Source organism: Aristolochia californica, unplaced genomic scaffold (assembly GCF_029961685.1).
Source record: "Aristolochia californica isolate CCGP_79_NKW_82.1479 unplaced genomic scaffold, dmAriCali1.0.hap1 SCAF_2, whole genome shotgun sequence".
NCBI classification, from domain to species: domain Eukaryota; kingdom Viridiplantae; phylum Streptophyta; class Magnoliopsida; order Piperales; family Aristolochiaceae; genus Aristolochia; species Aristolochia californica.
In genome coordinates, this window is record NW_027181881.1 from 39570753 (window position 1) to 39596831 (window position 26079).

Below are 26079 nucleotides of genomic sequence, written 5' to 3' on the forward strand. Positions count from 1 at the left end.
TCATTGTCATTTACCTCCTAGCTTGAGGGGGAGAGTAGATGGAGAAATATGAATGATAGGATTGGAAGTTGAGTGCTACAGTGGTTGAGCCTCCTTTTGAATTCAAATATCGATGTTTTTATCATTTGAGAAGAAGAAGCATAATCTACAATGAAGAATTCTACATGTTGTGGTAATCAAATTTTATGTGACTAGAATATCCAAGTAAGAGGGAGAACAAAATGACAACAAGATGAAGACTACAAGCAAGATGTGAACAAGAACAAGATGGATCAAAACAAGGCAATATAATTTTCTTTTTCAAGCACACAATTTTCTTGACTAAGATTATTTGCCAATGAAGTTACAAACACCAGCTTGAGGGGAAGCGTTCAGAGACACCCATGTGTGTAAGGGTGGCATGACTAGTAAATAAAGAGAACTTCCATAGAGATGGCTTAGAAATTTATTTTTGGAAGCTGGTGTATGTCATCTGATGTCTTTTTTTCTTTTTGAAGCATGTAGCCTTAAGGGCATTGTAGTCATTGTAAACACCTTCCTAAAATTATAAATACAACCTCAAGGCATGGGGTAGAGCATTCAAGCCTATTCCTCTTGGATCAAATTTGCCCATACAACTCCCTTTCTCTTTTCCTCATCCTTCCCTCCCTTGGTTTCTTCTCTCATCTCTCCCATGAGCTAAAGTTTCTCTCTTCTCTCCTTTCCTTGAGATCTATTGTGCTTATATATTGTCCCTAGAAATCAATAAAATGGTTAATTAGTTACTTAGCAGTTCAATTGGTTACACATATGTTCTAATTGATTAATTGATATTTTATGGCTATGCCATCAATAATAGATGGATTTGGTAATTGGTCTATTCTGATTCTTATAGTTGCACCTGACTTAGCTGCGATCAAATAATATTTCATTCTAGTTGTTCCCATCTACTCCTCTAATCCCATTAAATTAATTAATTGTATTACTTAATTAGTTAAATATAATTAAAATTTGTTCAATTAGTTAGTTAATTAATTTCTAATTGTTTGATTGAATTGATTAATTGGTCAGTTAGCGCAAATGATCGAGTAGTTAATTATTTACCTACCTTATTAGTAATTATTCAATTAGTTAATGGATTAATTGCTAATTAATTAACTAGTATGAATTTAATTAAATAATCAGGTATTACATTAATTGGGCTATTTGGATTATTAATAGAACAATTAGTTAATTAATAAATTTGCATTAAGTTTCTTGATTAATTAGTCACTAAGTAACGAGTAGCTATTATATTAGCATATTAATAATTCCATTAATTAAAAAATTTAATTAAATAAGGGTTTATGCACATGTAATGAGATTTTTATTTGTTCTTCTTTCTTTTTAATGAGACTATGACAATTACGTTAGTATAGTGGCAATTGTGATAAAACTCTATTTTTGGTCTATTTGTGTTAAAAATATAAATTTATAAATAATAATAAAAAAAATTAAATTACAAGGTAACTTAATAATAATTTAGTGCATCTTTGTATCCTTTTAATTGTATGTCTCCTAACCATTTCTTAAAGTCAAGAAGAACTAATAAGAATAATTTTTTTTTCTTTTCTATAACTTTATCTTAAATATTTTACACTTGTGATTACACTTACAATATTGTACTTAGAAGAAAGATTATTTAAAAAAATAGGTGCATTTTTTGAAAGATTGTTTGATGTAATCAAATAAAAGTATGATGGTTAATGACATCAGAAAATACAAATGAAAATACGAAAGTTATTTTTCTTTCTTTCTACTTGACTTAGTTAATTAATGATTTAATTAAATGAGAGTTTATGCACATGAGAAGCGAATAAATATGTAAATATGGAAGGAAAGATTGGGAAGGAGGAAGAAAGTAAATGAATAAATTAGCAGAGGAAACCTCTCCTAGCGAATTTCAAAATTTCGTTGGGAGAAATATAAATTTTTAATCTTTACCAAATTTGTTCTCTTCTTTCACAAGGAAAAATAAAATAAAAGAAGGAGAAGACGAGAACAAGGGGAAGAAATAAAAAAATGAAAAAGTAATAAAAAAAATTTCTATAAAAAATAAAAAAATTGCTGAGAAAATTTAAATTTTTTATCTTTCCAATTTGATCCTATTCTTTCACAAGAAAAAAAAGGGAGAATAAGGGAAAAAAGGGAAGAAGGAAGAAATGCTAAAAGCAAAGCGGAAAAACTTTCCCAACGAAATTATAAAATTCACTAGGAGAAATATAAATTTCCTAACTTTTCCAATTTATTACTCTTCTTGCACAAGGACAAAGGAGGAGATGGAAAAGAGGAAAAAAGAGAAGGAAAGAAAACAATATGGATGAAGAAAAGGAAACAATTAAAATGAAAAATACATTTTCCAATGAATTAGAAATTTTGCCAGGAAAGGTTTAGGGCTTTCACAACAAATTTTTAAATTCATTGGGGGTCTTGAACTTTCTCACTGCGAATTTAAGGGTGAAGCATTTTCCGAGAACATGAAAAATTCACTGGAAGTGCTCTCCCAGCGAATTTTTGAGATTGTTTGGCAGAGTGGGACTTCTACCAATGAATGTGGAATTCGCTAGGAGAAAGTTTACTTCTCCAAGTGAATTTTAAATTCTCTATTGGGTTTTTTATTTGCTAAAACCATTTTTCTTGTCATGGATGTTGTAAAAAGTTGTGCCTACCATGCCATTTCATTCAGCCATTTACAGGGAAGTATGTCAATTAGGAAAGTGCCACATGATATCTTTTCCTCTTGTAATAAGAGTAGAAGATATCCATTTCATATCATTTTTATGTATGTCACCCATGAAGGGTGTCCATTCCATTTGGTTACAAATACTTTGTTTATTTTTTATCAATTATTTTATTCAAGTCACTTGGATATTTCTCTTGAAAGATAGAAGTGAATATTTGATGTGTTTTCGTTGTTCTATAATGAAATTCTAACTCTATTTGATACCAAATTAATATGATTCACATCGACAATTTGAATATATATATATATATATATATATATATATATAAGTGTTCGTTTATTTGACTTTTGATGTTGATGGCAATGTACATTATACATTATGTCTATACCTCGAAGAACAAAATGGGATGGCTAAACAAAAAAACCATCATATGTTAGAAACTGCTCGACCATTACTCTTCAACATGCATGTTTCTAAATATTTTTGGGAGATTTAGTTCTAATCTCTTGTTGACGTAGGAATCAGATGCCATCCTCCACTCTAAAAGGGCATAGACATTAAAATTATTCAGTTAGATCAGTCAATTTTTTCTTTTCACCACGAGTGTTTGGTTGTCTTTGTTTTGTTCACAATCATTATTCTTTTTAGTCAAGTTTCATCCTCAACTTATAAAGTTTATTTTTCAAGGTATTCTCTACTAAAAAAGGGGTATAAGTAATTTAATGTTGTTCCTCAAAAATTGTACATTGACAAGTTTTTTTTTTCTCTCTACAATGGTGAAAATGATATAAGAGATGAAGAAGCACCAGTGGAAATGCCAAAAATATCGGTACAAAGAAATCTACAAACAGACACATCTAAACTATAATAAAAATGAATGTTACAAAAAATTATAAGTTGTGGGTACAATCTCCAAATTTTATCATCCGATTTTATTTCAATGAACTATTTTATTGGTCTAGGTTGTTGGGTGGTTCTCCTTTTTCGACACGATAAAGACGATTATTTTGAATTTACGATCTTAACCATTTACTATTTGAAGCTTAAAAAAAAATCTTACTTAATCTGTTTCATACCTTATAATCATGGGATGGGAAATTGGTAAAATAAGTATCCTAATTACAATTAAGTGAATTTCACAAGAAAATGAGTTTCTGAAGTTGATAACAAATAGGGTAGAGATAAGACAAAAAGTCAAACTAAAGATTCTGAAGACGCTCTATATTTCTACATTTGACAAACGAGATCACAAATCAAACAAACCACGTGCTGTGCATTCGGGAGATTAGCCGCAGGCAGCGCGTTGTTGCGGCACGAGGCCGGCCTGATCTCCAGCTCAGGCATCTTCAGTGGAAGATTATTCCCAATTAAAGGAAAGAATCGCAGTTTCTATGAAGAATACGAGTGAGTTGGAGACACGGCATTAATTTAGGTCGGCTCTAACATGTGTTTCTGAAGTGGGGAACAAGCAGTTAAGGTTTGGCTTTGGCTTGCCGGAGCCGGCGTTCATCGGAGAGAAGTTTCGCAAAACGAGACAGTGCATCCTCGTTGGTTCCATCTCCCAGTTTCACCTCAGACAAGCCCGTCTCTGGATTTCCTCTGGATGCCGGCTTTTTCAGAAGCTTCTGACCGATTTGCACAAGCTTCTGCATGTTCTCTTCCGTTGAGACGTCTACGGAAGCTTCCTTCCCCTCCAATGTGTCTTCCTGTCAAGGTTGTGTATCGTTGTGTGTATTTCCAGTTAAAACAACTGGGAAACAGATTATTAAATCTTAGTGAGTAGCAGTAAAAGATTAGCCACCTGGATTCGAAGATACTTGTCCTCGGAATTCAGACTTTGGAAGAGAACAGAACTGTATATGTCGACCATGTCTGCACTCGCTTCCAAGAAAGAATCGATGAGGGGAGTCTGCCCATCATTGAACAACCATCCTAGTATACCCCATTTTGCTGCCGTCTTGGCATCATATTTCTTTTCGCGCTTCGCCGAACCTGTGCCTAGAGAGATGACCAAAAACTTACCGTAGTCTGTAGGCTTTATTGTGAGAAAATCTGGGTTCTCCATAAGAATCTCCTTAGTGACTTCTGTCATAGCCGTCAATGCCTGCACGAGCATATAGTCCAAGTAATTCATCATGGGTCTGTCTATTATCATCCTTCCCTGTAGATTTAAGAAAAGCTTACTGGATTATTTGCAGCAATTCCTCCGTCGATGAGATTATAACTCCTCACATTTCCTGTCGGATCTTTGGTTTCAAAGTAGTGAGCGGGAAGATACGTTGGAGCAGCAGACGTACTGATGCACACATCAGAAATTAGAGGATCGTTTAGGACATCCGCTTTTGCCTGTACAGATTGCAGCTTCATGATCAACAGATTAACCAGAACTGAGGATGGTAAATGGTATTGAGCATTAAAAATACAAAACAAAAAAAAAAGTATGAAAAAAACTCAAGACAACGAAGAATGATGAAAAACAAGATCGTTGCCCTCCGCATACCTTGAATGTGGAGAACAAAGTTGGATGGAGATACTTGATATCGAAAGCGTTGATAACTACATTAGTTAAGGTCTGGTGCAACCTCGTCTCCCCAAGAATTCCTCGCACAAGAGAATGCAAGTACTTGCCATCATACTTTGGCCCAGAGAAGAGACCAAATAGGTCTCGGGCAGCAGTCAGAACGCCTCTGCAGAGAACAGTACTTCAGACCAAACTCCCTAAATCACAAAGAGTGCGAAAATCCAGATTGCAGAAGATGTAACTTACGATTTCTGAGGAAATATCTTGGGGCTATTCTCCAGAAAGAACTTGCTGATGTCTTTAGCAGGATAGAGAGGGCGATTATCTTTGTTAGGAGCTGTAAGCATCAGGGTAATCAATCCACCCGTACTTGTTCCTGCAATCACGTCGAAATAGTCTGCTAGTCTTGCATCATCTCCATCAAGTTCCTGCAATGACGAAAATCGAGAGTTGTTCATTGGTTCCAGCTGCTCGTTTATTTCACTAACTAGACGATCAAGGTCTGTTGTCAACCTGTAGCTTGGATTCAAGGAATTCAAGGATGACGCCGGGGATGATGCCTCTAACACCACCTCCGTCGATGCTCAGTACTGTGACCATCTTCCCCATAGTAGGCGTAAGGCTCGTCATTGGATCTCTCTAATCTCACGTACAGAAGGAACAACTCTTGCTAAATACCTGCTTTGAAAGCTCTAAATACCCTGACCAAACGAGTTGAGAACACCCGCACCAGAAGAACAATCCAAAAATGGATCTCTTACACCATTTCGAAACGGGCTAACGTTGAAGGAAATGGAAGATTAAAATAAGGACTCCTAGATTAATGAATTAGTCTGTTAAGTAGCCCGATCTCATCTCTTTGCTTGTGCTAGAAACATTTCAGAAATTAAATTCAACTCCAGAAGGATCAACCACATGGAAAACGCTGGAAGAGATCGTATCAAATATGAATTTTAGCTCATTATTTTCCACATCTGAAAGAGACGAACTGACTGAATGTAATATCATCGTCAAAGAATTCATGGTTGCAGTTCGTGAAACCGATGTTCATCCACATCTTGTATTATTAAACAAATGCACGAGATATTTCGAATCCGAAGACCCAGATTCTTTCGATCAGCTCACCCACAATTGGTCTCAATGGATCTCCAAAACTACAAAATTTGCCATCGACTACATCCGCCAATCACATGAACACAGCTATCATTTACTAATAAACGTTGGTATACCAAATTCTACTGGCCCCAATAAAAGCAATTAAAGATATATACAGTAAGAACGTGAGCCCTGCTGCTGTGCCAGTGGTTTCTTCCACTTTGGAAGTGTTGCAGTTTTGTAGTCACACCACAGCATATGTAACAGCCTACTAAGGATTATGAGGGTCCCTTCAGAAACTTCTTTAGAATCTGAAAGAGAATCAGACCAGTATATTAGCTATGGCAGCAAACATAATTTGCTAACTACTCATGAGCCACCTAACTAAGTGTGGGCAGTCTATAGTGGGTCATCACATAGCAAATGACCAAGGCAAGTTCTTGTTAGAAGACAAGAAGGGTGGCATGTTTTTTGTTTATGTTTTTATTCCATCTTTGTTTCCAGCCCTTAGGTTAAAGGGTAATTATGTAAAGTGTTATTATTGAGTCTTATATAAAGCATGAGGGGGAAGATTATGAAAGTATTTTGAAACCCAAATCCATTCTGTTATGAAGATTGAATTTGAAATGAATGTAACGAGTGAAGTCACATTCTTCCTTAGACTACAACTTATGCAAACTGAAATTGGAACTTTCATAAACCAGTCCAAGTACACTAAAGGATTTCCTAAAAGATTCAACATTGAAATTCATAAGTCAATTAGCACACCTATGAGGTAGTACTTGAAACTTGACTCATACAACTCAAGTGAGACCATAAATCAAAAGCTTTATTGAAGTATGATTGGCACCGAACATAATGTTTTTGGTATGCCTATGTGCTAGATTTCTATCCGACACTACAAAATCTCACTTAGTGGTTGTGAAAAAAAAATTGATATCTACTTGGAACACCAAACTTAGGACTTGGGTACTCAAGTTCCTCTGCATAGATCTAATAGGTTACTCTAATGCGGTTTTGTCAGATGCAAAAATGATAGTAAGAGTATGAGTGGTCGTTGTCAATTACTTAGAAATATGTCTCTCTTGTTTTTTTAAGAAACAACCCTCAATTGTCCTATGTACCACCGCGTTGTCAATTACTTAGAAATATGTTTCTCTTGTTTTTTTAAGAAACAACCCTCAATTGTCCTATGTACCACCAAGGCTGAGTATATAGCTTGTGGAAGTTGTTGTGAACAACTCCTATGGATGAAACAACAGCTGGAGGATTGTGGCTTAGAGAAAAATGAAACTCCAGTCCATTGTGACAACATGAACATCATAAGCCTAAGTAAGAATCCAATTCACCACTCTCGATCCAAACACATTGAGATTAGACATCACTACATTCGAGAGTTGGTTCAAACTAAAGTGATTAAATTTGAATTTTTTTCCCATTGAAAATCAATTAACGAATATTTTCACAAAGCCATTAGGATTTGATCAGTTTTTTGAACTTCAAGGAGAACCAAGCATGTGCAACCCACCTTCATCCACTTAGGCTGATAAATTTGAGCTTAAAGACAACATCCTAAAGAATTCATGTTATAAGAGTGATATGTAAACCACATGATCACTTTTGAATCACTCTTCAAAAGGCATTGATCAATCCATGAAATGGATGGATCGATCAACCTAAGTGATTAATCAATCAATCGAAGTAGAATGATAGATCATTCATGGTGCAAAGTGAGATGGAGAAGAGTTTTAATCAACCTTTCACCTCATTTCAAACTCTTCTCTCATTTTTGCCCTAGTCGTCTCTATCCCCAAAACTTTTTTCACTTTTGGATTACATCATTTTTTTTAGCTATGTAGCCCTCACATCCGAGAAAGAGCTTGTCTTTTACCTCCTAAAGATACTCCCACTTCACTCTTGAGCCAAATTTTTATTTTTTGCCATGGTAAGGACAAAGTTCAAGGCAAAGAAGTCTACTCCCTCCAAAGAATCTTATGTGTGCGAGGACATGACGAATTGGAGAGAGCACTTCTAGACCCAAGTACAAAGAAGTAAGTATTTCAAGAACTTTGTTGAGAAAATTATTGTAGACCCGAGTAAAGTTGATATAGGTTTTTTGTTGAAACTTTGGATTCCAGGACGTATAATCACAGTAGAATATGATTAAGGGGTGAGAAGAAGAAGAAGTGTTATGGAGAGAAGGTTTTAGAAGGGGAAGAGGAAAAGTGATGAATTTGGAGAAAAGACGAGGAAGTTTAGGGTAATAGACTTTTCCAAACCCTCCCTCTTAATTTGTATTTATAAATATCAAAAGTAATAATATTACAAGAATACCCTTCACTCTAGTAAGAGTGAATAAGAGACATAAATAAAAAAATAATTAAATCAATGTCATCTTTATGAGATGCCTCTTTATTTACCATCATGCGACCACTATGTGGGCATGTGGGCCTTCTCCTTGGTTTATGGTGTGGAGCCCATCTTCCACACACTTTGGACGTGTGGACCTTCCTTGGTCATGTGGGCTAGGGCCGCTTCCAACACACCCCCTCAAGTTGGGGGTGAGAGAACATCATATAAATGCCCAGCTTACTATAAATAGTGTATATGTTGTTCACGTATAAAATGGCAATCCACTATATATTCCAACACTCCCCCTCAGGCCGATGGTCTCTTTTTTCCAAGAGGCCCTAGTAGGCATAATATAAGAGAAAGTAAAATCACTGGACATAGATAAAAATACTTTCTGCTCAATTTCACAGGCAGAACAGTGGAGCATAGAGTCTAACCACTTTATCAGGGTAGCTAAAAAAAAAAAAAAACCTCTTGGGTGAATAATAGACTTGATTCACACCCGATGTTGTGCACACTCCTATCTTTTATAGGTAGTGGATCTATAGGCATTGCTCAGAAATGTAATAATAAACTCCATCAATGTGTCCTTCCATTGGGCATCGACTCTCGAATAGTAGGAGTAAAAATGTCAAATAAGGGGGTAAAGGGTAATCACCAGAAGATAATATTATGAGGCCACCATGTGCTTTCTTCTTCATCAGAATAAACAATGTTGACAACAATCAGAAATTGATAAGTTCTCCTTCAATAATATTGTCTTAATAAGAGATACACAATAGTAGCAGTTAAAATGGGTCTGGGCCCTAATAACTCATACCAAATTGGTAGTTATATAGCAGCGGATAACCAGTAGGTAGTAAAAGTCCTTAAGAGCAATAAGGACACATAAGATAATGTGCAACATGACCGTCCTTGAATAAGAAAACTATGCACCAAGTAATAAGTTGTGGATAATCCAAGGTAATAATTCAGTGTAATAATCAAGCCAGAGTCAAGCCGATATCAGATAGAAAATAGTAGCTTTGACAGTGAATCAGTGAGCCAAACTGAGTAATAGATTGCCAATAATAAGTTGATCCAAGTGTTGTTTGATAATCAATAAATCAAACAATCTCCAATATGTTCATCCTTCATACTTCTTCTATTCTCCCCCTCAAGTTGGGAGATATTGTCAATGATCCCAGTTTGAAGTCAACAAATATTTTGCAATCTCAAGTGCTAATCCACATATATATTTCTTTTAATACACAATTCTCCATATAAAGTCTCATTCTTGATGGCATAAAATGGCTCAAAGGTTGAAGCTTGCTACTGCCACATGAAACTTTTCTACTGCTTTACCTTTGCCACCTCAAATGTCGATTTCACGTTCTAGAAAAATGTGATTACAATGATTCTTTTTTATTTGGAAACTATACTCAAATATATTTCCAACATTACATAATTTGCTATATGAAAAATAGGGCAAGAGAGTGAAACATCCATTGAAAAATATAAATTGAGAAATACGACTTAAGAAAAACAAGAAACTCCTTTTTTTTTTCCATTTCTTTTTCTTCTTCTTCTTTTTATTCCTCCCTTTCTTCTCCATCTTTTTCTCCTTTTACATCTCAGATCATTGCCCGCTCTAATACCATATTGAAACTTAGGATTTCTTGATGTATAATCACAATAGAAGAGGATTAAGGGGTGAGAAGAAGAAGAAGAGTTGTGGAGAGAAGGTTTTAGGAGAAGAAGAGGAAGAGTGATGAATTTGGAGAAAAGAGAAGGAATATTAGGGTAACCCTCCCTCTTAAGTTGTATTTATAGATATCAAAAGTGTTAATATTACAAGAATACCCTTCACCCTAGTAAGAGTGAATAAGAGACATCAATCCTAAACCAATTACATCAATATCATCTTTATGAGATGACTCTTTATTTACCATCATTACACAATTGTGTAGGCCTGTGGGCTTTCTCCTTGGACTGTGGGCTTGAACCCATTGTTGGAAGATAGGGTCAAACCCACACAACCAAGGAAGGCCTACATATGTTAGAGTATTATAAGATGGATCACACAACCAAGGAAGTCCCACAAGATGGGCCCAAGCACGTAAGAAGTAGGACCCACCATGATTACCACAAGTTGGCATCCTAATGACATAAGTTGAAAGATCAAGAAGGACTCACAAAGGCATCTTTATAGTCACATCCTAGAAGAGTTCTAGTTTGAGTTATGTTTGTATTTTATCTATATTGAGTTATTTAATTATGCTAGGACTTATCTTTAAGTGTTAGATTTTTGGTGTAATTGGGACAAAGGTAGTTTTATTGTAATTGGACTTTACTAGTTTCCTCTATTACAAATAGAGGTTTATGTACTCTAATTATATGAAGTTAAGAAGTCCATGAAGTATTTCTCTTTTTCATAAATTCAACATGGTATCAGAGCGGGTTTTGTGAGTTGACTTGGTCAACCCACAAAGATAATGAGATCCTTTTCTCTAAACCCCAAACCCTAAGTATAGGTTCATAGTTATTTTTTTCAGTCCCTACACCTATAATTTTATTTGCATTTTTCACCTCTATACTTAGATTTTCATATTAAAAAATATATATTGGAGAAAATATATTTGAGTCTAATTTTCAAGGAAAATGATTTTTTTTCCAATCAGAGTTATCTACAACGAAATATCAATATTTGAATGAAAGAAGGTCAAATTGCAAAAAGGTTTGAGTTGCAGCAGAAAGCTTTTGATTTCGAGGTATTTTATGCTATCAAGAATTATAATTTATATGGATATATAACATAATAAAAATTTGTAAGTATATTCTTTTACCCATTCAACCAATTTTTTATCTAAGTTATCTTTAAAAACAAATCGATATTTGAACCAGCAAAGGTCAAATTGAAAAAGAGGTTTGAGCAGTAGTAGAAAGCTTCAACTTTCGAGGTATTTTATGCTATCAAGAAAGAGACTTTATACGGAGAATTATATATCAAAAGAATTATATGTAAGTCTATTTTCTAACCTATTCAACCAATTCTCGGTATAATTTTTATATAAGGAGATATTAATCTTGAAAGCGTCAATGGGCATGCAGGAAAAAAAAAGAAACATTGCTTAGTTCGGCTGGATAACAGAGACCGAAATCTATAAGATTATTTATCTTCTGATAACTATATTTTATGAAGAGAATTTATACTTGGATAAAAGGTATTAAAGTCTAATTTCATAAAGACAAAAGTTTATATCAATCTGATTTATATTTAAAGATATATTCTCATTGGAAAAATCAAAGGTCATGCTATAATTCTATTGTATTGAAAAATCTGAATTTATGCCCTTTGTTTTGCATCACTCTTTGAGTTGCTATATCAAAAAAATATGTCACTTATCCCAGTTTTAAGGGCTTATTACTACATCTATGTTATTTGGGCTTATTGTTGCATCTACGATATTTGGTTCAAGCTGGGATCACTGCCATTACCTCCCAGCTTGAGGGGGAGAAGTAGAAGAAGTACAAAGAAGAGGTATTTTATTCCATATGTTGTGGATAAGTTTTATGTGACCAAAATATTCAAGAAAGGGGGAGCACAAAAGATGAAGCTTATGCATTTAAGAATAAATATCTATATCGGATTATGATTATTTCATTGGTCCTTCCACGAGGTTTATTATTTTGTTACGTGTTATATGTGTTGGAAGATGGTCATGTTACATTACAGTTGTTGTTATTAAGTCTCTTTGGATGAGACATTATTATTGAAGAAGAGGTGGCCTTAGTACCTTTTCTCATACTATAATTTATTTGACTCTCAAAAATATCATGGTTGGGACACTATGAGAGTTGGTGTCCGGATTGGGATACCATGATAAATTTAACTCTAAAAAATATCACTGTTGGGATACCATGAGAGTCGGTGTCCGGATTGGGACACCATTATAAATAAACCCACTACCCCCCTGTAATGGCTTTTATTACTTCTACCACTTGAGAGTCGTTGTCCTGTGGAAGGACACAGTGGTGGACACTTCATAACCCACACGACCAAGTAAAGCCTACATATCTAAGAGTATTATAAGATGGATCACATGACCAAGGAAGGCCCACAAGATGGGCCCAAGCACATAAGAAGTAGGACCCACCATGATTACCACAAACTGGCATCCTTATCACATAATTTGGAAGATCAAGAGAGACTCACAAAGGCATCTTTATCTTATGGTCACATCCTAGAAGAGTTCTAGTTTGAGCTATGTTTGTCTTTTATCTATATTAAGTTATTTAATTATGCTAGGACTTATCTTGAAGTGTTAGAGTTTGGGTGTAATTGGGATAAAGGTAGTTTTATTATAATTAGACTCTACTACATTCCTATAATATAAAAAGAGGTTCATGTACTCTAATTATATGAAGTAAATAATCAATGAAGTATTTCTTTCTTTCATAAATTCAACACCCATCTTCCACACGCTTGGACGTGTGGGCCTTCATTGGTCATGTGGGTTTGGGCCCATCTTCCAACAGTTTTGCACGAAGAGGGAAATTAATGGGCTTAAGAATGCCTTCCGGCCCTATATGGGTCCATTGGAGAGTGAAGAGGAAGTGTACCCTCTCTTAGTAAAGGTTTTCTACACGAACCTTGAGGTGGAAGAGTTGTCACCGAGCATATTGAAGCTTACTTGATACGTGAAGAAAACAACCATATATCTTCAATTAAGCGACCTAAATGCAATCCTAGGCACAACCTCCATGGGGCATCACAGAGTATGTGAAGGAAATTGGTCATAGACCTCCACAAGGACTGCCCCAAAATCTTTAAGATGACGTCCAGCTTGTGTTCAGACAATTCGCAAGTAGCTCGTATGAAATTGAGATAAAATATTTGAGATGGAACAATGGGTATACATGGACATAGTAACCCACATCCTCAACCCGAGAAAGGGTACTTTCTCTATGTTGACCATCACTGACTTCTTTTGGAAGTGGGGTATCAACCAAAGAGTTTCTTTGGACTTGAGATACTTCATGGCCAATAGGATGATGGACATTGCTTCAAGCACATAAGTAGACGGTCTTCCATTTGCTCTACAAATCACAGCCAACCTTCGACACACTATAGTGGGCCTCACTGATTAAGTGAGTGTGAATATGGCAATGAAGATGTCCATTGGTGAGACGAATATAGGGAATTTGGCTTTGCCAACTGGAGAGGCCAGTGGGTGCAAAAGGAAAGTATATGCAAAGCATCTACTCAAGAAGTGGGCTTCAGAGATGATCTTAGTCTTGAATGGTCATAGCCCAAGCAATTTCAATTTGTCAAGATGAAGCATACCAATGACGTTTCTTCATCATCCGATTGTTTCCAACAGCTAGAGGAAGTCGTCGACGAGTTGAGAACAACTCAAGCCATAGTAGTGACTACACAAGAAGAGTTGAAGAGGGGACAAACACCTTCGCTTCCATTCCATGCTTGAGACGCTTCTCAACTGATTTGCTCCACTACAATTGTCGGAGAACTAGGAGCCACCTGGTTGACCACGTCGACTAAGTTTTTTCACATTTTTTATATGTTACTCAACACCTTTTGTAATCACTTGTAAAGACTTTAAAAAAAATTGAAATAAAAAGCCTTTGAGCCACCTTTTGTCTGCATATCGCATTTGTATTATCTTTTTACTTTTGACAAAAAAAGGGAAGAAAAAGACACCTACACCACTAAAATAAAATGAAAGTTGAAAACTTGGACATGGACAAATTAGGGGAAAGCTATTTCCCTATAAGCTCCTAATTATAAGGATGTTTGATCATTTTAGTTTTTCAAAATTAGGTTTTTTCATCGTTGTAAAAGTGGGAGATTGTTGACCAAGCATTAATTCTCATCTTCATTTTGAAGATAACAAAACTTAATTAATCTAAAATTGGTAAATCTAGCATTCCATATGCAACTCCTTCAAGAGATACAAATCAAGGAATATGCAAAGAAATGACAAATGCTTCTCAAAAACCTCGAGTTGCAACTGTGTCAAAGTAGTCTTGAAGAAACACCCTCAATGAGAACAAACAAGGAATTGAATACTAGAGTTTAGGTAGTCTAGAAAAATCACAAACTTGATCTATGTAAGAGAGTAACCCAAATCTTCAAACTTGAGGTACAATGGAAGTCTTTGGAGCTTTTAGGTCAAAATTGCATCATCAACATATTTTCTCGAAGCATACATACATTTTAAACATGTTATAATCATTTAGGATAAATTTTAGTCATGCTTAGAAAACACACTTAGGGATCTGGCATTGCATTTATCATTAGTATCTACCTATGATTGATAAAAAAGAAGTGCATAGGCCAAAAATATAAAGCATGATCGATCAATCAGTTTTTGGCCAAACTATGCTATAAAGCATTATCAACCATCCCCTGTAGACTGATCGATCAATGATGTCTAGGTGTTGATTTCTAGGGACAGGACATAAACACAAGAGATATCAAGGGAAGGAGATAAGAGAGGAATTCTAGCCCTTGGGAGAGAGGAGAGAAGAAATCGAGGGAGAGAAGGAAGAGGAAAAGGCAGAGAGGTATATGGATGAATTTGAGCTAAGAGGAAGAGGCTTGAACGTTCTACCCCATGCATTGATGTTGTATTTATATTTATGTGAAGTTGTTTACAATGATTGTAATGCACTTAGGGCTACATGCTTCAAAAGGAAAAAGACATAAGAGGACATACACTAGCTTGCATAATTACAATTCTATGCGATCGCTATGGAAGTTATCCTTATTTACTAGCCATGCCACCCCTACACATCTAAGTGTCTTTTAACACTCTCCCTCAAACTGGTGTTTGTAACTCTACTTTGAAAATAATCTTAGTTAAGAAACTAGTGTGCTTGAAAAGAAATTCAGATCTTGTGCGGCTTGAAAATAAATTTTGATTGCCATGCTTTGATTCATCTTCTTCTTGTTCACATATCGCTTGTAGTCTTCATTTTTTCTCATCTTATCTCCCCCTTACTTGGATATTCTAGTCAAATAAAACTTGATTACCTCAACATTTGGAATTCTTGATTATTGGTTACCTCTTTCTTGCACTTCTTCTTCTACTTCCCCTCAAGCTAAGGATCTCTTTGTTCTTTACCAAGAGACCCAGCTTGCACATCATAATGGTGAGAGAAGAAAAATTATTCCTAGGATAACTACAAAGCTCCATACACCAGTTAAAACAATCATAGTCTAAAACACACTCCGATTAATTTCAATGGCCAAAAATAGCCCAATTTTAGAGCACAAAAAAAAATGATTACTGAATTTTTCAGGGTAGATCAAATTCAAATCACCTCTTATGTGAAAAATAAAAAAACTTTACTCAAACTGGATGTTGGGCACATTCCTATACTTTTAGGTAGTGGATCTAAAGGAATTGCTCTAAAGTGATTTTAACAAAACCAAATTAATGAAAGTATTTTGAGGAATTAAGGGTGTGAATAAAAAGATAGTATCTCTCATATTCCAAACAGAAGGAGGCACACAATCTGGCTCTTCATACTTCCAATTAAGAAGGAGGCGCTTTTAGACCAATAAGATGGATAAAAAGTGACCGGGTTTGACTCAAGAGGGAGATAAAAAATAATTTCTCTATTAGCAACATTAGCAACTCAAAAATTATGAAGCAAAAAATATGAAACTCAACCAACATTAGTAACTCAAAAAGTGAAGCAAAAAATTTGATTTAAATTTGGATTTTCGAATGCAACAGGATACCCGCATGACCTTGATTCTTCCAATGTGGATATCTCTCTTTAAAAAGGTCAAAATGAGAAACAGTTCATTGGGAAAGAAAGTAGACTCTCATATTTTTCTTTTGAAATATATTTTTAAATATAAATCTTCAAAAATATTTGTACAACCCGTTCAAGAAGTTGAGGCTTTTTGTTGCTAGATAAAAAATTTATGTTGCTTGACCTTTGCTACTTCATATATCAATTTCTCTTTCTTCACAAATCTGTTTTCAACGATAATTTTTTACTTGGAAACTAGACTCAAAGATATTTCCAACAGTATATAATTTACTATAGGGAACATATAGTAAGAAAGGGAAACATCTAATGAAAAATAGGAATTTGGAAAGAAAGACTTAAGGGAAAAATGAGAAACTCCATTGTTTTCTTTTTATTTTTCTTCTTCCTCCATTTCTTCTCCATCTTCTTCTTCTTCCTCCATTTATTCTCCATCTTCTTCTCCTTTTCCATCTCATATCTTTGGCTGCTCTGATACCATGTTGATTTCTAGGGACCAGACATAAACATAAGAGATCTCAAGGTTGGGAGAGATGGGAGAAGAAACCAAGGGAGAAAAGCAAAAGGAAAAGAGAGACGTATATGGACGAATTTGAGTCAAGAGGAAGAGGCTTAAATGCTCTAACCCATACATTGAGGTTGTCTTTATAGTTGTGTGAAAGTGTTTACAATGACTACAATACCCTTAGGGGTATATGGTTCAAAAGGAAAAAGACATCAGAGGACATACACCAGTTTGCATAATTTCAATTCTATACCATCTTTATGAAAATTCTCTTTATTTACTAGTCATGCCAACCCTAGTATCTTTTAACACCAGACAATTGAAAAATATAAAGAATGATCGATCAACCTCCTCATATTGATCGATCATACAAAATTTTGCCAACTAGGGACACAAAACATGATCGATCATACATGCAATGCACTACAAGTAGGAAAACCAATTGATCGATCAGTCCTTAGACATTGATCGATCAACTTAATTGGTCAGACCTAATGGGAGGATATTGATCGATCATACCATCAATCAATAGGTCATTTTCTAACAAAAAATATAGTCGTAACACACGATTAATTTATCAATACTTTACACTAATTGATCAATGCCATGTCAACTTTTTTGAAAATAGGCAAATAAATGCTATTTTGGCTTTGGGAACTTATAAACACTCCATCAAACGTTCCACTGAAGAGTTAATGAGCATTTATTGACATATCTACTCATCTCAAAGCTATTATCCTTGAAAATTCTTCATAAGCCCATTTTTTTAGAGATAGAAACCTTGTTTTACAAATCCATCAAATTTCTCTCCATTCTTCCATGTGCATGCATTTAGTCAAGTAGTAAATCATCTTCATTATGCAGCAAAGCTGGAGGCTTGGACAAATCAATGGGAATTTGTTTCTCCAAGTTTATAAAGGATGTAAGCTTTCTATTCTTATGTTTTTGTATTCTTTTATTGATAGGTTCCTCTAGAATCTTTTGAATCTAGATAGAAAGGCTAGCTAGAGGTAAAATCGTGCCAATCTCAAGGGATATTAATTTTTAATTGTGTATTTGAGCATATACATGGCTTACAAGAGAGCCAAAATCTCTTTTATGTAAAATTTCAAATAGAGCGAAGATTAATGGAATTTCCCATGCACATGTTTTTGGACAGTGAATACCAATAGGGGACATCAATAACAAAATATTTGGTGTTATTTATGGTGTGTGCTTATTTTTTAATTACCCCCACCTGGGCCAACACAAGTCTTCAAGTTTCTTTGTAGGTACTTCTCAAGATGACTCGATGCTTCATTTTGGGATGAGGTCTTTGTGAGGAATTTGTCGATTCTTCCTCATTGACCTTGATTTTGTGTATATTGAACAAAATACATTTGAAATGTCTGAATTACAATCATCAGCTGATATAGCTTAAGTTTTGTTATCATCAAAATATGAACATGAGTCAACCTAGGTCAACAAGTGCCACATTAATAAGAAAAGTCAGTAAAATGCTTAAGAATGAGTTTAAGATAATAATTTTTGACAGTAGTAGATTAACGTTTCGAGTAAGGATGAAATAATATATTTTTAATGTAAGAGCCTAGGCCATCTTAAATTCAACTAGTTCAACCTCATAAAGAAGACAACCACTATATGACAAGGACAAAAAAAAAAACGTTCATTTCAGCTTGGAATGATTTAGAAAATGATTATAGACTACCATATGCGAGTGAAGAAAAATGTGCTTAATGGGCGTGGAGTAGCTTCATCAAGCTATTATAAAGAACTCTGATTATTCAAATGAAATGGAACAATTATTTGAAGAAACAAATTTTACAATGAACATGTACAAGAAGCAAATCATCTCTCTCTCCTATGTTCTTCTTGAAAAACAACAAGAGCTAGATAATGCTCTTGTAGAAAGAGATAGCTTACATGCTAGAATTTTAGAACTTCAACTAGTTTTCAAAATATAAAAAAACTAATTTTTGAAATGAGATGCACTGATTTAGAAATTGATTTTAAAAATATAGCATCTCAAAAATTTATGCTTAGGAAGCATTAATTACAATGATAGAAGAAACCATGCCTTCATTTTCTCTATCTCATATGCCTAAATGTTAGATGCCACTACTACAACAACCTAGGGCATTGTGCATATTTGTTTGTAAGCTTAAAATTTTAAATGGATAGGAGGTGTTCAAGGCATGTGACAGGTGATAAGGTAAATTTTGTGAAATTCACTCACAAAGGAGGACATATCGCCTTTGGAGACAAATATTTTAAAAAGTAATCACAAAAGGAATTGGAAAAATAGGCATATTAAAATCATTTATTTTAGATGTTTATAAGAGGTTAATCCACAACTTGCTTAGCATTAGCACACTTGGGACAAAAGAAATAAATTAACCATTGAAAAAGACAAATGGATGGGTAAAAATAGTGATAATGGATAGATTTTACTAAAATGACATAGGGAAAAGATTTTGTACATATCTAAAAATTAGGAAATATCCCCGGCTAGTATAATATGCTTGGGTACACAATTAAATGAATCTTGGTTTTGGTATAAAAGAGTACTAGGAGTTATAGAAATTGCTGAATTGAACAATTTGTTCAAAAAAAAGTTTAGTTAGAGAATTACCAAATAAAAAATAATTATAAGGGATGAACTTTGTGATGCTTATCACCTTGGGAAGTAACACAAGCCATCTTGTAAACGTATGAGCGTAGTCTCTACCACTAGGTCTCTCTAACTAGTCCAAATGGCCTTTAGTTCATGGTTGATGACTATTCTAGATTCACTTGGAGCTCTTTGCATGATACATTCTTGGTTTTTTGCAAAATTTAAAAAGAAAGGTTGTGGCATCATTAAGATTAGGAATGACCATAGAAGTGAATTTGACTATTACACACAAAACAATACTAACCATATATTCTTGACTCCTAGAATTTCTCAGCAAAATGGAGTAAGAGAAAGGGAGAATCAAACTTTGATTGAAATGACAAGAGTTACCTATTTACACATAATTTGCCTCAATCATTTTGGGTTGAAGCTATAAATATTGCTTGTTATGTCACAAACCAAGGTAGCATGAAGCCTATCCTTAGAAAAACACCATATGAGTTATATACAAGACACCTACCAAATATTAATTATTTTAGAGTCTTTGATAGTAAAATTTTTATTCTTAAATAACCAAAGGATAAGTTGGGAAATTTTGACTCAAAAGCAATCACATGCTTTTTTCTTGGTTATTCCACTGATAATGAGATTTATAAGATTTACAATAAAGAAAGTATGAGAACCCTTCAAAAGAAATTGCATCTTCAATTTCATGCAATGAAATAGAAGAATCATATGAAAATTCCAAAAAAAAAAAAAAAGTCCATCTTCAGGAGGGATCTCAAGAAAATAATCAAAGTCACAATGAGAACCCTCAATCACCTATGAACCAAGAAGGGAACTCCTATCACAAATTTCTAACTCATCCTTTGATGAACAAGTTATAGGTGCCCTAACCAAAGAGTAAAAACTAGAATCTTAATCCAAGAACATATGTGATATGCCACCTTTATCTTTCAAAAATAACCCAAAACATTTTGTTGAGGATGAAAATGATAAACTTTAGCTTATGATTGTGCAAGATGAGTTAAATTAGTTTGAAAGAAACAAGGTTTGGACTCTTGTGCTTAGACCCATAAACCAACAAATAAATGGCACAAAATGGATTTGGAGAAGCAAACTAGATGTAACTAGTGAAGTAATAAGAAATAAAGCAAGATTTGTTGTTTTAAGATATCATTAAGAAGAAGAAACAAAGTATGAAGAAACCCTTGCACCCCTAGCAAGGTTAGATGCATTAGGATACTACTAGCCTATGCCTATTAAGAAAAAGTTTTAATTATAACAAATAAATGAAAGGGTGCATTCCTAAAGTCATGTTCTGATACCCATCAGCTCCATAAGAAGGGGTATACTAGCCAGTATAGTAAAATGTCATGCCCAAAAATCCATCAGCTCCATAATTCAAGAAAATAAATATCATTAATAAATAACTTATTCTTTCATATTCCAAAGAATTCAATGAAAACACAAGCAATATACACTACTACCAAGTCAAGCCTATAGTTTTTATGTTGATGTAGTTTGGAGCAACAACAACAACAACAAAATATAAATATCACTCGAGCAATAACCCACGGGCTTGTCTTAGCCGGTGTTCATCGGAGAGGTGCTTGGCGAAACGAGTGAGGGCATCCTCATTTGTGTCTTCCCCAGGTAGCGGCTCAAACAAGCCTGTATCTAGATTCACTCTGCTCACTGGCTTCTTCAGAAGCCTCTCGCCAATTTCCACCAAATTTCGCAAGTTCTCTTCGGTTGAAATGTCTACTGATGCCGCATCTCCAACCAATGAATCATCCTTACATACAGTTGCACAATTAGTTAATAATTAAGCTTTAATTGAATAACAAAGAAAAGAATATCAATTCTAACTATCGGACAGACAGTCGGAGAAGAGAATTACCTGGATACGGAGGTAGTTGCTCTCGGACTTCAGTGCCTGAAAGAGAACGGAATTGTGAATATCAACCATGTCGGCACTTGATTGAGTGAAAGAGTCCATGAGGGGCGAATGTCCATCGTTGTACAACCACCCCAGTAATCCCCATTTAGCAGCCATCTTAGAATTGTACTTCTTTTCTTGCTTTGCAGATCCGGTTCCGAGAGAGATGATCAAGAATTTCCCGTATTCCGTTGGCCGGATTGTAAGAAAAGATGGGTTATTTCTGATAATCTCTCTGCTAATCTCAGTCATGGCTGTCAGTGCCTGTCTTGCAAGAAGAAAACATTCTTATTCCACTATCAGCATATATTTAGAATTGAAAAAAACGGAAAAAAGGATCGTTCTTCTCAATAAACAGAAACTAAATTGCAAAAATCTGTCACCGGATTATTTGCTGCTACTCCTCCATCAACGAGATTATAACTCTTAATCTTTCCATGAGAGTCTTTGGTTTCAAAGTAGTGTGGTGGAAGGTAAGTCGGAGCTGCGGATGTACTGATACACACATCAGACAGTAGAGGATCATTTGCTGCATCTTCTTTTGCCTGCAGGAACACAAATAGTCGTTTTAATCTTGAAACTGGTTTTCAAGTAACGGCGAATAACGACTGCGTAACAAACATTGAGTGGCAAAGACTACAAACGATGATGACAACTTGAATATCCATGTAGGGTATCATCCCTGCAGCTGTTTCTCAGTACCTTGAAAGTAGAGAAGATGACAGGCTGCAGATACTTGATGTCAAACGCATTTATAACTACGTCTGTTAAAGTCTGATGGAGTTTTTTCTCCCCAAGAAGCCGTCTCAGCAGGGAGTGCAAGTACTTCCCATCGTACTTCGGCCCAACGAACACACCGAAGAAGTTGAGAGCTGGGCGAAGAACTCTGCAAATAATCAAACTGTTATCAAACTCCTAAATGCTACACATCTAAAGACAGAAGGATGCTTACCCACTCTGTGGAAAGATCTTCGGGCAGTGCTCCAAGTAAAAGTTGGAGATATCTTTAGCAGCGTAAAGAGGACGATCATCTTTGTCAGGGGCGGCGAGCATTACAGTAATTAGTGCACCCGTGCTTGTACCTGCTATTACATCGAAATAGTCGGCAATTCTCACATCATTCCCGTCGAGTTCCTGTGTTATGAAAAAGAATGATATCAATAGTTATATGTATGGTGGGTTATTTCAGGACGTACGGTTATTTGTGTTGTCAACCTGAAGCTTGGATTCCAGGGAAGCCAGGATAATTCCAGGGATGATGCCTCTGATCCCACCTCCATCGATGCTCAGAACTGTAACCATTTTCCCATTGCGAGGCGGGACTTTTTTATAGCTTGACATACCGTCTCTGTGGAACAGACAAGTTAAAGATTTCTTGCACTGCTCCTTTGGATCCAGAGGCCTGCTTTGGACGGTTTAGTATACACATTTCCGACTTTATGAAGTATAAGAAGGAAGAAGAAGAACTGCATAATTACCTGGTCATGAAGTCTAATAAATTATTAATGTCGCATAAACTGTACAAAGACATCAGATTAAGCATTTTTTAAAGTCCACGTTCTTATGATTTGATGAGAACTAAGAGCCATATTTAGATATTTAATCATAAGACCGGGTCATTGGAGATGAGTATGCACGATGATTCAAGACTCTGGATTTCTAAGACAGAACCAGGGCTGCCTATTCCTCAGACGGTTAAGGGTTCTCTCACATAGAATTTCAGGGAATTCAGCTCTAACAGTTTGCTAGTTCCGCAGGCTCTCCCGAATATTTTGTTAGAGACAGGGAGTAAATGGGTCGTGCTTAACGTGTTCGACTGTTTTTTTCTCTGTAGACAAGTTTTCTGCTATTCCTCTCCCAGGAAAAAAGAAGAAAAAAAAGCAAGCTCTTCAACTGGTATATTGTCTGCGGAAGACGTGAGAACATGATCTTGGTTCGACCATTTCCCCCAGAAGAACCGCATTACAGGCGTGCTGGAGTTGTTGGAGATGACGATTGTCGCTGGTCCTCAAGAATTTAGATAAACGAAGTCAAAGGCAGTTGCTTGTACTTTTAATCTTGGCAGTTGGCACTTATAGGTTCAATGGAATTCATTCCCAAAAAAATAAAAAATAATGATAAGACGCCAGAGTTCCAACAATCAATGAAAAGCTAAAAAATCATTGAAAATCAGATGAAATTTTGGTAAAGAGATTTCTTACACGGTAAGGAGGCGTGGCAATGTTAATGACTAAGTTCAAATTTGCTAGTACTAGAATAAGAGCAATCCCCTTTAATTACATGAAAATAATAAATAAAGCTTCTTTATATCAAGAAATGAATATTTTTCATTCTCTCTTAATGATTAAAGGAATCAGCTGGCTGCAATGCTAATATAATAATTTTACCAAATTACCCATTCTAAATTTTAATTCATTTATTTAAAAAAATATAAAAAATAAATATTATTACTGAATTTACTCGTCTACCATGCCATTTACTAAATGAAGCGAATAAAGTTAAAAGTTTTCTAATATTTAGATAAAGATGGTTTGCACCTATGACGGTATCTATTTCATGAATCCTAAATCCTTAATCCTTTCTGATCACTATGGAGCTGTAATGTTAGAGGAGAAAAAGGGGAGGCAATTTCATTCTAATCTTCTATCATGTGATCCAAAAAGTTATACTAAAAAATCTTTAATGATACAAGAATTTTCCTATTCACCCATTTGTTATTTATTAAATGGAACAAATATGGAGAAAGGTTATTTCACAATTAATTACCCAAGTACCAAGGTGTTGGAATATATGATGTAATTAGGGTGGCACTGATGTAATTAGTTTATATTTTTTTGTTTCTTCTTCACTCTTATTAGGGTGGAGGGTATACTTGTAAATTGATAGTTTTGATACCTATAAATATACCTTAAGGGGGGGTTAGTGCACATGACTCAGGACATGATATTCAAGCGCATTACGCAGTTCATGTCCTGATGTCGTTAGTGGACGTCAAAATTCATGTCATGTACATGAATATACATGAACCAAGAGTTCATGTGTAAAGAGTAACGGGCGGAAAGTGCTTTCCGCCCGATTTTGAGAATCATCCACTTGATTCTCTCGCGCGGGCTCTCTCTGGCTCGACCGTCTCTGTTTTTTTTTTCATTTCGATCGTTTCATTCCCGCACACAGCGACTCTCGTTCCCGCAGCCTCTGTCGTCTCCGTGAAGCCCGAGCTCTCTGCTCGTTCTCTCGTCTCCGCCGTCTCTCTCCGGTCTCCCTCTCTCCGGTCTCCCTCTCTACTACCTCCGTCTCTCGCTGCGAGCGTCCTTCCGACATCCTTCCCCCTCTCTCGCTCGTTCTCCCTCTGAACCTCTCGCTCGTTTCTCCCTCTCGCTCGTTTCTCCCTCTCTCTTATCCCTCTCGGCCTCCCGCTCTGTCTCTTCTCCCTCTTTTCCCCCTTGCGGCATCTCACGCCCTTCTCCCTCTCGCTCATATCTTTTCCCCCAAAATTCCCTCCGATTTCCTGCGATTTCCCCTAATTCAGTTTTGGTTTTCTTCGATTTCTAAATTTCCACTTCGATTCAGCATCGATTTTCCCGGTTCGGCTTTGATTTCAGTCGTCGGCTTCGATTTTCCCCAAATTTCAGAAGGTATGACTAAACCCTAATTATTTTTTCTGATTAAATGAGTGTTATATTTGATTTAATTTTAGTTCCAGTGTCTAATTTGGGGTTATTTGTACATAATTGTGGGATTTAGTGTTACGGATTAGGGTCTAAAATTTTTATTAGGGTTAGGGTTTAGTGTTTTTAGGGTTTGGTGCTTTGTATTTAGGGGTTAAGTTTTTAGGGTTAAGGATTTATGGTATTGTTAGGGTTTAGGTTCTGGAATTAGGGTTTAGGTTTTTTTTTCAATTTTTTTCAGCTAAGGTTTAATGGGTGATAGGGTTTAGGGTTTAGGGTTTGGGGCTTTTAGGGTTGTTAAGATCTAGGGTTTTTTGTTTAACTTCTGGAATTAGGGTTTGGGGTATAGGGTTTAGGAGGTTTTGGAGTTATGGGGTCTAGGGTTAGGCTTTAGTAGGTTTGGGAGGTATGGGGTCTAGGGTTAGGGTTTAGGAGGTTTTGGAGGTATGGGGTTAGGGTTTAGGAGGTTTTGGAGCTATGGGTCTAGGGTTAGGGTTTAGGAGGTTTTGGAGCTATGGGGTCTAGGGTTAGGGTTTAGGAGGTTTTGGAGCTATGGGGTCTAGGGTTAGGGTTTAGGGTCTAGGGTTTTTAAGGTTCTCAATTACGGTTTACGGTGTTTAGTCCAATTCAAACAAGGTTGAGTCGCCTACACGGGCGTCCATTAGCCAACGAAACCCGACCCCCATCACTGACGAGGTACAGTTCGTAGTGACTGTGAAGTCATATGGGGCTCTACCAGGGGTGTTCGGTGAATTTGGACTTGATGTGTGTGTGTGTGTGTGTTTGCATTGTTTTGCATCTCAAGTGGAAATAGTTGATTAGTTTTGGAATGTTTTAGAATGTTGTTTACAAATTTTGAAGTGCTATGGAATGTTTTTGCCATGTGGTGAGGAGA

General features: G+C 35.7%; 2 protein-coding genes across 2 annotated transcripts; both read right to left on the reverse strand.

Moving 5' to 3' along the window:
* Window positions 1-4174: 4174 nt before the first annotated feature.
* On the reverse strand, window positions 4175-5823 carry LOC137955044 (patatin-like protein 2). The gene is made up of 6 exons (XM_068801921.1): window positions 5737-5823; window positions 5470-5651; window positions 5203-5389; window positions 4887-5048; window positions 4504-4806; window positions 4175-4408 (listed from the first exon to the last, which is right to left on the reverse strand). Exons 1-6 carry the CDS (start codon window positions 5821-5823, stop codon window positions 4175-4177), a joined length of 1155 nt encoding a protein of 384 aa, XP_068658022.1.
* Window positions 5824-21132: 15309 nt separating this feature from the next.
* Window positions 21133-22818, reverse strand: LOC137955045 (patatin-like protein 5). The gene is made up of 6 exons (XM_068801922.1): window positions 22732-22818; window positions 22469-22650; window positions 22219-22402; window positions 21900-22061; window positions 21478-21780; window positions 21133-21372 (listed from the first exon to the last, which is right to left on the reverse strand). Exons 1-6 carry the CDS (start codon window positions 22816-22818, stop codon window positions 21133-21135), a joined length of 1158 nt encoding a protein of 385 aa, XP_068658023.1.
* Between the last annotated feature and the right edge of the window lie 3261 nt (window positions 22819-26079).